The sequence below is a fragment of the Pieris brassicae genome, chromosome 11 (genome assembly GCF_905147105.1).
Source record: "Pieris brassicae chromosome 11, ilPieBrab1.1, whole genome shotgun sequence".
In the NCBI taxonomy this organism is placed as follows: domain Eukaryota; kingdom Metazoa; phylum Arthropoda; class Insecta; order Lepidoptera; family Pieridae; genus Pieris; species Pieris brassicae.
In genome coordinates, this window is record NC_059675.1 from 1,170,728 (window position 1) to 1,184,947 (window position 14,220).

Sequence of the window (14,220 nt, forward strand, 5' to 3'; positions counted from 1 at the left end):
TTTCAAATTAATCAATCAATCACTAAAACCATTTAAAAAACAACACGCTTCCCGCTCAAGTCACGTAATTGGAGAATAAATTTTTGCTTTTAGTTTGTGGAAACAAATTTTAACAACAAATAACTCAATCTCACTTGAATATACCTTTATAAAAATCTAAATGCACCGTTTTACTAATGTATCTATCTGTCACTTTCCATCACAGCGTAAGCACAATTTGACAGAAAGAGATAAAAGATCACCGCTAGACTATAAAAAATTAACGTGTATTTAATGGAACTTACATAAATGTATGAATTGCAATGAACAACAATAGAACAAATAAAATAGGCAGAAAATGTAAATTTAGGCATTTAATTGTTTTTTTGACATTCGTGTACAAATAAGTTACCTACATATAAATATATTTATTTTAATCCCCAGTACAAATAAGCAATTTTATTTGACTGAAGGTTTGATGCCTACAAAAAGTACTAGGAGCTAATGATGCACGCAGTGGTGTTGTTTAATCACCAGTTGATACTATTATAATTGTTGCCTAATAATTTTTAAAAATTAAATTGGTTTATCAAAGTTAAAATGTGTTAAGTAACACAACTGAATTATTGCGATTACCGTTTATGAGTACGGAGATTTATTAGCCACTTAAAATTAGCATCAGTCAAAATAGGGTATTTAATGCAAAATAGCAGAGTTTGGAATATTTTTACATTTAATTCTGGTATCTTTCATCTTTCAGTGTACTAGGACTGTATAAGTGACACCTCAGCGTAAGTTTCGTCCTCAGAAGAATGACCGGAAAATAACTGGCCACTCTTCTCTCTGAGTCAGTATCTGTAAAAAAACATTTATTCAAAATTAAATTGTGGCTACTTAAAAACCGATTTTGATGAAACTTAGGTCTGCTCCCCTGGTACCTCGGACTACCAATTTTTTTATAAATCTAGCACAAATGATCCGAAGCCTAAATAGATCATCATACTTAAATATTGGCCATTTCCATTTTTAGATGTCGTTTAATATTGGCCATTTCCATTTTTAGATGTCGTTTAATATTGGCCATTTCCATTTTTAGGTGTCGTTGACCTGTAAATGGTCATAAAATCACATAAAAATCTACCTCACACTGTTATTGAATTTGTTTTGTCCTCATCACTGTCAATATACAGAAACGGGAACAAATTTAATTCATTTTTTTAAATCTATTCATTAAGTTTAACAAATAAAATATAGTACTAAATCCGGGGTACATGTTACAAACTAAAAAACAAAAAAAAAATACCAGGAGTTTTTGTTAAGCACAAGAAAAAAAATACCAGCAAAACAGCAAATGAGGTTCGAGTAATTCGTTCATAAACACCGATCAGCTCACAGGATAAGTACTGTTTAATCCGTAAATTGGCGAGGCTGTTTTTGGAGAAGGAATTTGGAAAATGTTGCTGATTTTCGACGTTGGAAGGATTTTTATTTATAGTATTATAATTAAAAGTGATTGCTCGCTTATCCATATATCCTAATAACTAGCCTTAGAGGTATAACATAATAAATTATATGCATATATATTTTTAGTTACCTTCTATAATTGTCATTTTGTTCGGAGTCTGCGTAAGGCGCCCAATGGGACGGCGAAGATACAATTTCCTCGCGTTTACTGTTACTCGTGCCTAAAACATATATCATAAACATTTATTCTTATTAGCTCTGAGGGTACACGTGGGTTATTTGGTCGTAAACGTATGCTGTATATACTCAATAATTGGACTTTTGTGCTGGTAATATTCTTCATCTGAACGTAAATTTATAAATAAAACGTTTTATATATTTGACGATTGTTTAAATTGTTTAAAAAGTTCAAACAATTCGTATGACTAAAAACTTGGAGATTAAAAAGAGTGGCGGAGAGCTTCTTGTCCGCTCTACGCCTTTGACTTGCGAACTGGTAGTAAATGTAAATTTTACATCCATTTAAGATCTTTACTGTTGACGTTTGATAAGTGTACTACATGAATAACGTTATTTTGAGATTGAGTTTGAAACAATTTAAGAAAAGTCTCAAAAGGAACAATTTGTTCAGTTTTTTTTGCAAAATTTGTAATTTTTCACTGAAGTATTTTTTTTTAATTTTTAATAATTATATTTCTGCACGTAGTTTGGTCACCAAAAAGTTTCTAGCCGCACATTAATGTCTATGATGCTATATATAATTCAATGGCAGCGGCCATTTTGCGCATTTGCCGCCATTCATACATTGACATTGACATTGACGAATGTCATGTCATGTCATGTCATGTCATATGTACACAAAATATGTGTTTCATAGATTTAAATTATTTTCGTGAACCGACATTGAATTTAATTAATTAATTTTAATAATTTATTCAATTGAAATAAAAACCCAAAACTTAATAAAAACGTCAGATGCCACAAATAACTTACAATGTTCCGGTGAGACGCTCCTAGTATCGGTGGCGCGAGGCTGCGGAGATCCGGCTGCGGGGGGCGAAGGGCTATCCAGCGAGATGACGCCTCCACTGTTACTCGGGGACCGGTACCCGCTTGATGATACCGCATCGGGACCTAAACAGACAGTTAATCATTAACATTTTATTTTAATTTATTTATTATTAATTATTTTATATAAATGTTTATTTATATTATTCAACCTGTGTTTTTTATATATAAGTATGTACTGCAATGTAGCTCTTTAGACGCAAAGGTTAACCCCCTCATTGGTTTTAATAAACAAAACGTAAATAATTTAATACACACACCAAAAATATTACCATTATTAGTATTATAGTTTTCTTCTTTCGGAGTCTGATCAGCTATAGGAGGAGTGGACTTTGGTGCCGGAGTCTTTCTTTTCAATGGCAGTTCATCTTCAGAGTCGGAGGTGAGATCTACCAGGACTTCAGTGGGCTTGGGAGTTCGATTTTCTCCTACCGCCGCTTTCTTTGCTGCATTGTTGCCTTCTATTGGTATCACTTCTATAAAATAAATATTTGATAGGCTATTTTGACCGTCTCAAAAAACTACTGGCAAGTATTTATCAGCGCAAATAAAAAATGTAATTCCGCTCGCACAGCTTGGATTCGAAGACTTAACCCCCGGTCGAGAGATTCATAGTTGCAGTTAGACAATAAACTTCTGACATATGGGAGTTACACTTAGCGCTAAGTCCTTAACTTATTTTAAAGTAAAAAATAATATAAATGTAACTAAAAAAGGTTATCACTACAAACTTCACCTGACTTTGATACCGTTAGAATTACATTAATATTTGAGTATTGATTTATTTTTATTGTCACAGTCTCGGCTTGAGAACTGTCAAATAGGTCAAATGTCAAAAAATTATTTGACACCGATTAAAGTGACGTTCTAGTGGACTTAACATTATTATTATCCTCACCTAACTCGTCCGGTATGAGGGTGACGGGCTCCGCGACAGGGGCCACCTGTTGCACTCGTGGAGGTGGGGAATGCGCCGACCAGCTCCCGTCTGCCAGGAGTTGGATCTCATTGCAGTCAGTCGCTAAGCGGGGAGAGGTCAGCACCTCTTGGAAGTACCTGCCATTTACATTCTCTTTTAATTTCGACACAAGCGTTTATAAAAAAAAAATACATCGTATGTAGACACGACAAACAATTGACTCTAGCCAATTATGTCTGTGGTTAAACAGCAATTATGACAATTAAAAACCATTTCAGATTATATCATGGACTATAGAACAATTTTTAACGTTTTTACGTATCAATTGTTATACTGCGATTTAACTACACAGTTACGCAATAATATATTTCGATCAAAATTAACATTTATCTCCAGGCCGATATTAAGATCAAACATTCCGTATCACGTGACTGACAAATTAATGATTAAAATGTCTTTTAAGCCACAATTTATACAGATTACTATCAATAACCACTGTTGTGGTCTCTGGCAGAATCACCAGCGCTGTGGAACACGTCTGCTCCACAGCATTAAGCTGAGCCAGGACCAGTTAGTTATAATTTTTATTCTTTCCATAAATTTTTGTTTTTTTTTTATTTTTTTTATTATTATTATTTTGTGTGTAATAAATGTTATTTATTTATCATTCTATCAAATAGTCTAAATATCATAATTGAAATATTAAATATTTCCTAAAAAAAAACCATTTCTATATTATTAGATGAAGTTCAAACTTAATCCATTTCAATTACAACATATCAAAATGGAAAACTCACCCATCAACAACCAGCGAATCATAGGGCGCCGGCCTATCGCAGACCGGGCAGAGCCAAGTGGGTTTCCTCTCGTTCATTTGCAGGAACAGAGACGCATCGAAGCACTGCAAGTGCGGACAATTGGCGGGTCGGCACGGACAGGACATCCGCATCTTGCCCAACGGACACATCAGCGACACGCGGAGTGACGTCGTCGCTATTTCGTTATCGTAGTCTTCCGCGAGCTTTTCTTTAACTGTAAAGTAATAATTATATATGTAACATATCGAAATAAATCTATCACAGCTGACCCGGCCAACGTTATTTTACTGTAACAGATTATCATTGTATTGTCTTTGGTTAGCATAGATTATACACATTGAAAGAAAACATTTTTTTAAACCGGATTAAAGCTATTTGTATTATTATAAACTTATAATTTTTTACATAATTTTAAAACAACTCCGGGGAAATAAATACAGACAACACAACTTTCTCTACAGCTGTGTGACTTTTGACATTCAACACCTTTTGTCTTCAGTCACCGTGACCACGCGCGCTGTAAAGCGCGCAAAACGTCGGAAAAATTTAAATGTAAAATAATTATAAGTTTATAATAATAATAATACAAATAGCTTTAATCCGGTTAAAAAAATGTTTCGGTTTGGTTCGCTCGGTGCTTGCTGATAAGCAAGCTTCGAGCACTTATGGCAATCTGTCGTTTCCACGAATTGTTCAAAAATGCTGAAAGCTGACAATGGCGGTCCTTGGAATGCCTTCAAGGCTTTTTGTGAGGCCGTCATGAGTCAGAAAGAGAATGCGGAGCGTCAGAGTGAAAATGATTTAGATATTTTTTTTATAAAACAGCAAACGGTTTCACCTGATGTTAAGTGATACCGCCGCCCATTGACACTCTCAATGCCAGAGGGCTTGCGAGTGCGTTGCCGGCCTTTTAAGAATTGGTACGCTCTTTTCTTGAAGGACCCTAAGTCGGATTGGTTTGGAAATACTTCAGTGGGCAGCTGGTTTCCACATAGCGGTGTTTCGCGGCAAAAATTGCCTTGAAAAACGTCGGACGTGGAGGTGATACGGGATGGAATATCCTATTCCGCCTCGACGTCCGATGATGAAACTCAGCTGCAGGTATTAATCCGAACAACTCCTCTGAACACTCTCCATGGTAAATGCGGTAGAAGATGCAGAGTGACCCCACATCTCTACGCAACGCCAAAGGATCGAGCCGCTCGTAGAGGGATTGGTCATCGACGATTCGAACCACTCCGCCAGTAAGGAAACGACGACTGGGGCAGCAACGCCGTGTTTTCGCACGTCTGCCCTCAGTTAAGATTTTGAAGATTTGTGGCGTAAGAGGAGCCATGGTTGTATTGTGGCATTCGCGTTTGGTGGGGGTAAGGATAGGGCTCAGCTGTTACCTGCCCCCTCCCTTTGGCGAGCTGAAGTCATCCGTCAGGGTTTATTAAGTCTGAGTCCCACACAATTCCTGCTGGTGTAAAATACCGTAGGGATATGCGTAAAAGCATTTCCTGACGTTAAAAAAAAGGCTTGATGGTAAAAAGGGGAAAATTCATTTCGTGCTTCTTACATCCACCTTCGAACCCCTATTGTTTCGAGGTTCTTGACATCTCCATCCGACCAACGCAGCCTGTCTTTTTCTTTCATTGAACAAACGGGCAAGAGGCTCACCTGATGGTAAGTGATACCGCCGCCATTGACAAACTCAATGGAAATACCTAAGTCGACGGATGTCGAAAAGGTTAGGACTACCGAAGTTTTCCTTGCTACCACACCAGGTTCTGAGTTCATTAAGGACCTTGGGGTTGTGTCGTCTGCCATTCGAACATTACCAGTTAAGACTCGAGCGGTAACGCAGAATCGGCTCTGTACATCGAGAGCAAACAACGTATATGACGGGAGAACGTTGAGGTATTTGCTACCGCGACTGATAAATGGTCTACCCAATCAGATATTAGACAGCCTAACGGAAACCAACCTAAATTAAAAAAAAAACTACTTTTATATGCAATTGTCGCGCTCCTAAACAAGACTGCTATAGTTACATTAATACAAACCACAGCGGTTTTCTAATGTAACATATTTTGATTATATTATATTATTTTGTATAGTAAAGGGAGAAAAAAAATTACACACGTTGGCGTAACAAGATACAAATCTTTTCAAAATTTTTCATCTGTCGCCTTATTCTACCTGTAGAAAAAACGAATCCTAACAATAAAAAAAAAATTGTTCACAGACCTACTGAATTAAAAAAAAAAAAAAAAAAATATACCGTTTTTAAACAAAAATATTAAAAAACAAACTAAACTTACTTAGTGATCTAGTATAATCAGCGTTCTTGGTCCCTTTATTCTTCAGCCTCATGAGTAACTCGGCAGAGGTCAGCTTTTTCACCATGAAAACACTTAACACATATGCCCTCGTGAAGTCTGCCGCCCACGTCACCTGGATGGTGTTGGCCACAGTCGGAGACAACTTCACTAGGGATGAGATATTGACTGGCCGGGGAGGTCTCTTTGGCTCTGGAGTTGGTTTGTTTGTTGGTATTGGATTCTGGAAAAACATTTCTTGTCATTGATAAAACTCATGGCTTCAAAAATAATGTTATGGTAAATTGCTGTACGAAAAAAAAAACAGTACAATATACAAGTATGAAACACGATAATTTCTAAATAATGTTCGTAATTGACAATACAATACAATAATATTGTACGAGCCAAAGCTATACATTTTGCTCACTCAGGCTTACTTAGAATTATAAGCGTGATGATCCCTATGTACGTGCGAAGGTTCGTACATTCTTGCTCATTTACAAGCTTGACAAATTCCTATGTTTGTACGTGCCATGGCTGTACACATCGATCACTTATAAGCGTGACGATTTCCCACATCGTCGGAGTTACACCCCGAGAGCATAGCCAGATGTAGGCACTCTCTTTGACTGTTAAATTGTATTCATTCGGTATATAGCAATTAGCACGTCATTATTTCGCTCATATTCTATTGCAACACGCGAGTGGTAAATATAGAGTAAATCAATAAATCTCTATTATTTGAAGCATCCCGTTGACCCAGGAACCGTACATTTTGGTCCTTCGAGCCGGATTACACCGAGCTTCGGGCAAGTCGCCCATTATTTGATATTGCTAAGAAAGCTTGAGTGAGCAAAATGTACAGCCTTGGCTCGTACAAATATGGACAAGTAATGCTTATAATGTACAATAATTAATCAAATTTAAAAAAAAAATGTTTTTTTTTTTAAATTAATTTATTTAATTACAATAAATACCGGATTTAATAATTATTTTTATTTTATTTAGTTTAGTGAATCAACCTAACCTACCTTAAATTTTCATTATATCACTAAGTGAATGTAATTCTTTGTTAACGAAAGTATCTTTGAACCAAACTGAACTTGTGATGATGTGCATGATATGAATGATTGCAACTTGCATGTACAATGACATTTCGTAACAAAACTTTGGGTGATTTAAATGTTACAGTTTATTGTATTGCATTCTACGCCCTTGAATTTTGTTTACCAACGTTCATAAGTGTACATTAAGTGACCTAAATTAATCAATATTTTGACTACGTAAACTGTCCTACGTGCCAAAAAGAGCTCGCATCACTAGCACTCCCATTTTAGTAGCCTTTGAGGAAAGAGTATCTTCTTCAAGAATTGGAGCTCGCGTCTCCCAGGGATTCCATTTCACAGTTTGCTGAGATATGCCAATTTAAAAAAAAAAACCTTTTAACTTTTAGTCAACCGTTGTGTTCCACCGTACCTCCTGTGGTACAAGTCTATAAGTTTCAGATAGCAGATATACATCGTTTCATCGATCTTTGACACACCTTTAGCTTTGTATGCTGCGCTTTAGTTGACGTCCAAGTGTGAGATCCATATGTTAGTACATGTATACAAGCATTGAAATGCTTTCTTGTAATAACTATTATTTTTGCTGTTAATAAACATACTCCGCGCTAAGTATTGTAGGCTTTGATTGTTGGGTAAAAACAATTACTATATATAATATAAAATAACGTGATATATACTCACTGGCAGTGGACACATTTTGTTGTTTACTTTAACATTAACACTAGGCGGAAAGTAATCTTCCTGTTCGCACGACGTCTCTAGCAGGCAAAACCTTAATTGGGCCTGTAAAATAAAATTATTATAAATAAATAGTTGATTTAGGCTTCCAAACCAAAAAATAACCAATGGCGTTATAAAGGTCCGGTTTCTTAATGTCAAGTAGGTGATCAGCCTTCTGTGCTGTCGAATTTTTACGTTTAAAGCATGCTTTTACAGTACGAGTGTTAAACTCGCACATAGATAAGTGCGGAAGCTATGACTTCGGGCATGAGAATCACACGCTAAAGCCAACAGATCAAAACTGCTTCCTAGACTTTTAAACACGTACTAATTTCGTATCTATATGTAAGTATGTTTATCCAAGTTTTTACGGAAACATAATCATATATAGGCTTCGGTATAAAGAGCTATATGTGTACTTTAGTGCAATGCGCGATTGTTGTACAAAGGCCTACTCACCGATAATAAAACAACATTCTGAACAGTAACGCTATATTTAAGTCGTTTAATTAAAAAGTAAATTTCAGCTATTATATATATATATATATATATTCTAATAAATACTATGTTCATATGATATAATAGAAATACAACTAAAACATAATACCGAAATTAAAGTTATTTTAAATAACCCTTGTGTTTTTTTTATTGATAAAAGCTAACACTGATACGAAATTTTATGTGTCAAGCACTAATGGGCAAACGTGTCAGATATATAGAGATAAAATATTCAACAAAACAATTAAAATTACGCGGCTACAGCTCACTGTCAGCAAGCCGCTCTAATATCGAAATCAAGAATTCAGCGGCTACAAAACAAAACACTGCGAAATACGCTCCATAAATATTTGGGAATTATCACTGACCAGGAAGACAATACAAGAAAAACCAAACAATACAAAATGATACATCAGCACATCAAACCCCGAGGCCAGCCCCTAACCTACGGACTGCGTGTTTGATAGTTTGCGAGTTACGGACGGAAAACAAATTATTGGATTCACTAATTGCCTCAAAATCATTTAATTAAATCTGATAAAAGCCAAAAGTTGCGGATAGTTAATATTTAAAAAAAAAAGTGTGTATACTTATGTACACGCGTTAGAAGTTACACTCCTTTGGCGCAACAAGATAAAAATCTTTTCAAAACTTTAATTCGACGTTTGTAGAACGTTGACTATAGATAAGTTCAGGGTATCGACATCATTTTATACATCTACTTTAATCATTTTTCCCTATGGCGCCAAAAGAACAATTCCTTAAAAAATAAATAATAAAAATTGAAATTCCATAAACGAAACGACACCTATTGGGTTCAGATAGACTCAACAGATGGCGTTGAACAAGTCTGCAAACACTGTCATACAATAAATGCATACTCACTTGTATGACATAATCAAGTTTATTGCTTGTTCCAACTATATCCTTTCCCGTGGCGATTTCGGTCGCTTGTTGCGGTGTGAGGTGGAATATGAAACTGCCTTCTTGCATTCGGCCTGGTTGTATCGGCATCATTGTGGATGGCTTCATTAGTTCCGCTAACACATCATAGAATGGTAACCTGCCGCAAAATAACTCTTTTGTAACGTTTCACATAAATAGCATAATATTTATTTAAACAAACTCTGTATACGAGAAAAAAAACCACTTTAAACAAGCGTTTAAATGTAATACTATAAGGAATTAAATATTATGACACTATCTGGTCAATATATTATTGAAGCCTTGTTGTATGTACAAAAAAAATATAAACGATTTTAATACAAATGGTGACTTTCACCAGAATAATACTCGAAACAGAACTAATCTAAGCGTACGACCAAACAGGCTCAAGAAGATAAACCACTCCTTATATGGAAATTGTATTCAAGGGAAATTAGAGATTTATCACTGAATAAATACAAAGCTCTCGTTAAACGTAAATTTATAAATAAAACTATTTATAAATTTGCTCCAGTTCAAACGATTTGTATGACTCAAAAGCTGGCGATTAAAAAGAGTGGCAGAGAGTATCTTGCCCGCTCTACGCCCTTGACTTGCGAACTGGTAGTAAATGTAAATTTTAGAATCAATTTAACATCTTTTCCGTTGACGTTCATAAGTGTACTGGGTTATCTATATAAATAATGTTGTTTTGAGTTTGATAATTACAACTTTTAATTTAAGCCGCAGCTCGATCAGCTTTCAAATAAAATAATCCATATTTTATTCCTTTAAGAGCTACGACGCCAAAGACAAGACACGGATACGTCATATTATATTTTGTGTTAAAGTTAATAGACGGTCGTCGCAATTTTTTTTTAATTTTCAAAGCTAATAAACTGTACTATATGATTATTGCACAGCCATAAACAACAATAGAAAGACATACTCACTTTTTAAACTTAACATCAGGGTGTACAGGAAAAGGCGGCGGCATGACTGAGGTGGGCGAAGGTGAAGGCATCGGGGCCAATGTGGCTGCCCCCGCCCCACCATACCCGTGGTACATGTTGCCCGTGTACATCGGGTTCTGGCGCCCCTGCCACGTGACAACCATTTAACCATACCTTAACTTACAATAGATCTATCAATCCAACTCAATCAAAACTATTTTTATATATTACTTATTTCCATGCATTGTGTATATCATTGATTATATATTTAAAGAACTGTGTAAAAAATTTTTTTTGAACCATTATTATTTAGCCGTAAGCAAGCACTAAGCCAAGGATTAAATTTCAATTACACAATTGACATATTGAAACTAAAACTTACATATTTTACTAGTCAGTATTTCGACAAAAGCTTCCACAAAACTTATCTAATGGTATTATTTTCAAAGATATTTTGACAAGTTAAGGTTTCAACTTGAAATTACAATTTACATAGTACCATGCTTTTCCGGTTGCGTCGTGTAGATAATTCTATATAAATAATTCAGCGGCGCTACAACCTTTTTAGGTCTTGGCCTCAAATTTCTGTATCTGTTTCATTATTTGTCAATCTAATAGGCAAGTAGCAAGACGTCGACGTTTTGGGTTTAAGGCGAGCTAGTTTCCTCACGTTGTTTTCCTTCAATGTTCGAGAGAATGCAAAATGTGTGCATTTGTCTTCTCCAACAAGAAAGAAAGTCCATTAGTACACAGCCGGGGACCGAACCTACGACCTCAGGGATAAGAGTCGCACGCTGAAGCAACACAGAAAACACTGCTTTTCTACTGCTTCTATAGAAAACCAATTAATTTCATATAAAAAATACAGGACTCTATACACTAACCGTTACAGGTAGGTTCTGTGCCCTAGAATCCTGTGGGTTATTGACTATACTGTAGCCACTGACCACTGGGTGCTGGCCATACATGTTGCGGGAGCCCTGCATTCCAGGTGCTAGTGGATCTTTGCCTTGGGAACCCGTGCCTGTTGCACCAGATTGTATTGCTTGGCTGTTCCTGCAATAAATATTAAGATTCCGAAATTGAAATAATAAGAAAAAGATATCTCTATAAATAAAACTATAAATTCCTAGTGCATCTCTTGCCAATGTGAAGTATTTGCCATTTCAAACATACTGATTCAGTATTGATCAGATCACCACGAGGCATATATAGATTTGTCCTCCACCAAACATGCAATTTGGGAACACTTAAAAATAAAAGGAGAGTAGATATTTCTAATCTACAACTAACAGCTTGTGAATAAATTGCCTCAATAGAAATTTCTTAAACAAACACGGCCCACAAATCCTCTAAGCTAGAGCCCATAGACAATCAGAATATCAGACCAGAGGGACAGAATTGCGACACAATCGCAAATTAATGACACTTGCCTAGGATATCCTTTATTTTTCGTTCTAAGATCAGATGAGTTTCCATTTGTAGCTGATGAACCCTGGGCTGTGGTGACTACTCTCGCTGAAGACCTTGTTTTAACCATTGTTGACGACCGAGTTAAATCGCGTCAACTGAAATTAAGGCGTCCGGAATCGGACAGACAACACTGTAATACAGCTTAAGGCAGACAAGTTCTGGAAACTTTCGACTTTAAAACACCTTATTTCTCTTACCAATGAGCTGGGACTAAGGAAGGTTCAAACATCTGCAATTGAATAATAACCCATTAAGTCTACAATGGTTAAAACATGTCTTACAGCTTGATTAGGTAAACCGCAATAATCCAAAGACGTAAGGAAAGAAAAGAAAAAATTGGCGGTCCTCTACTTTTAAAGTTAACTATTCCACTGCAGCTGTGAAGCTAAAGAGAAAAATATAGTTATTCCTTAATTAACGAAAAAGGAGGATATTTTTGGGAAAGGAGCGAATCAGTAAGAGAAATAAGTTGAATGTTTTGTCCAAGGAATTTTCCAGATTTCTACAGAAATTATATTAACTACAAATACAAATTATAACTGGATATATGTATGCATATTTATATTTGGAAACAGGAAAGGACCACCACTATAATAAAAAATAAACTCTAAAAGTATTAGTCTAAAAGACAATATTTCACTCAATTAAGTAAAGAAAAACAGGATTTTCTAAAAGCTTTGAATGATTTTTTAAGTACAATTGAAGCAAATAAATGTTATTTATTTTTAAACAGGTTGACACATAAAAAAAATATTTTGAAAATTACTTTATTGTGTTTCAGCATAATATATTTTTCAGCTTACTCAAAACAATTACATCAAAGCAAGTTCTTAATTGAACATTTAAAATAATAATTTTAGAGGATAAATGGTTAAATTATCTTTTATTGTTACTTATGCCTTGGCGATTCTACATCACTAAAATAAAATTATGAATATTGTATTTCTTAAATTGTGTTTACTTAGTAAAAATAAATCAAATGAGAGTACATGTCAAAGTCGGTCATGTCAACCTAATTCATTTAAGAACCATGCATATATTATTTGTAACAGATTTAAAACACAACTTTTCAGAGGCTTTTGAATTTTTTTTAGAACTATTAGTTAGACAAATGTCGGTCTTACTCATTACAATATTTTATTTTAATTAGTTCTGATCCTTTAAGTGAATTATCTCAATATAGTATTGCATGTATTAATATTATTGTTTAGAAATTTATTAAATATCCACATTGGTACAGCTTGAAGGAGTTTTGATAATTCACTTCCAGTTCTAACCACGTTTGAATTGAGTAAACATTGACCGGCAACAATCGTGTACATTATTTTTATGTATTTGCTTATTTAAATTTATATTCAAAATCATATTTTTTAAATTTGTAAACAACCATAATATTATGGAATTATATGAAAACGTTTACAAATTTGAACCGACATGAATGAAGGCAGCAACTGCGTTTACTTACCATGATATAGCGTTACCATAATCGTAATATCTACTCATAATTAATTTTAAGGTATTATAGGTACACTGACATTAACTACACTTATAAAAGTTGTTATTTACTATATCAATGTCTTTCACAAAACGCCATAACTTGACGATCTTCACTTGACGCTAGCTGACTGTCCGCCACATTGGTTTGAGCATAGACAAACTCATATGTTGTGATTAATATTGGTTCAATGCTATTAAAATAAAAAGTTTAGCTCACACTGGGTCGAAAAAGGGTCAGTATAGTAGTGCACGGTCTTGAATAGTTTGAATTAAAATATAATAGTGTAAGTCACAAAAACAATACTCATTATTATTTTTAATGTATTGTGAGTTTTTTTAATAAAATTTTCATAGACAATCAATTGCTAGACAAACACGTAATATCCGTTTCCTCTATTAGGGCTGTCCAAAATATTTATTAGCGCCGCGATTAGATATTTTAGGTTTTGAGCTTGGTTATCGTTATGATTATAACTTCTATGAGCTTCAAACTGATCAGAAATTTAAATTATATTAAACTTTTAATTTAATTAC

The 14,220-nt window shown here is 34.9% G+C and overlaps 1 protein-coding gene across 4 annotated transcripts; it reads right to left on the reverse strand.

The window, feature by feature from the left end:
* Positions 1 to 694: 694 nt before the first annotated feature.
* Positions 695 to 14,006, reverse strand: LOC123716220 (E3 SUMO-protein ligase PIAS3). Of its 4 annotated transcripts, XM_045671852.1 has the most exons (14): positions 13,655 to 14,006; positions 12,387 to 12,418; positions 12,150 to 12,284; positions 11,601 to 11,772; positions 10,717 to 10,862; positions 9,725 to 9,902; positions 8,303 to 8,404; positions 6,555 to 6,795; positions 4,228 to 4,462; positions 3,410 to 3,567; positions 2,784 to 2,987; positions 2,437 to 2,577; positions 1,574 to 1,664; positions 695 to 834 (listed from the first exon to the last, which is right to left on the reverse strand). In XM_045671852.1, the coding sequence occupies exons 3-14, from the start codon at positions 12,254 to 12,256 to the stop codon at positions 828 to 830; spliced, it is 1,782 nt and encodes a 593-aa protein (XP_045527808.1). In that variant the 5' UTR covers positions 12,257 to 12,284; positions 12,387 to 12,418; positions 13,655 to 14,006; the 3' UTR covers positions 695 to 827. The 4 variants fall into 4 exon arrangements, with proteins under 4 accessions (XP_045527808.1, XP_045527809.1, XP_045527807.1 ...); XM_045671853.1 differs by lacking the exon at positions 12,387 to 12,418 and having other exon boundaries at positions 10,717 to 10,853; positions 13,655 to 14,005; XM_045671851.1 differs by lacking the exon at positions 12,387 to 12,418 and having other exon boundaries at positions 13,655 to 14,005.
* Positions 14,007 to 14,220: the final 214 nt, after the last annotated feature.

Excerpts from the sequence above, each read along its gene's own strand:
- LOC123716220 (XM_045671852.1), bottom strand. The coding sequence starts at position 12,256 with ATGGTTAAAACAAGGTCTTCAGCGAGAGTAGTCACCACAGCCCAGGGT. Across the intron at positions 10,863-11,600 it reads CACAGAACCTACCTGTAACG|GGGCGCCAGAACCCGATGTA; the intron begins GTTAGTGTATAG and ends GTCACGTGGCAG. Across the intron at positions 6,796-8,302 it reads ACAAAATGTGTCCACTGCCA|AATCCAATACCAACAAACAA; the intron begins GTGAGTATATAT and ends ATGTTTTTCCAG.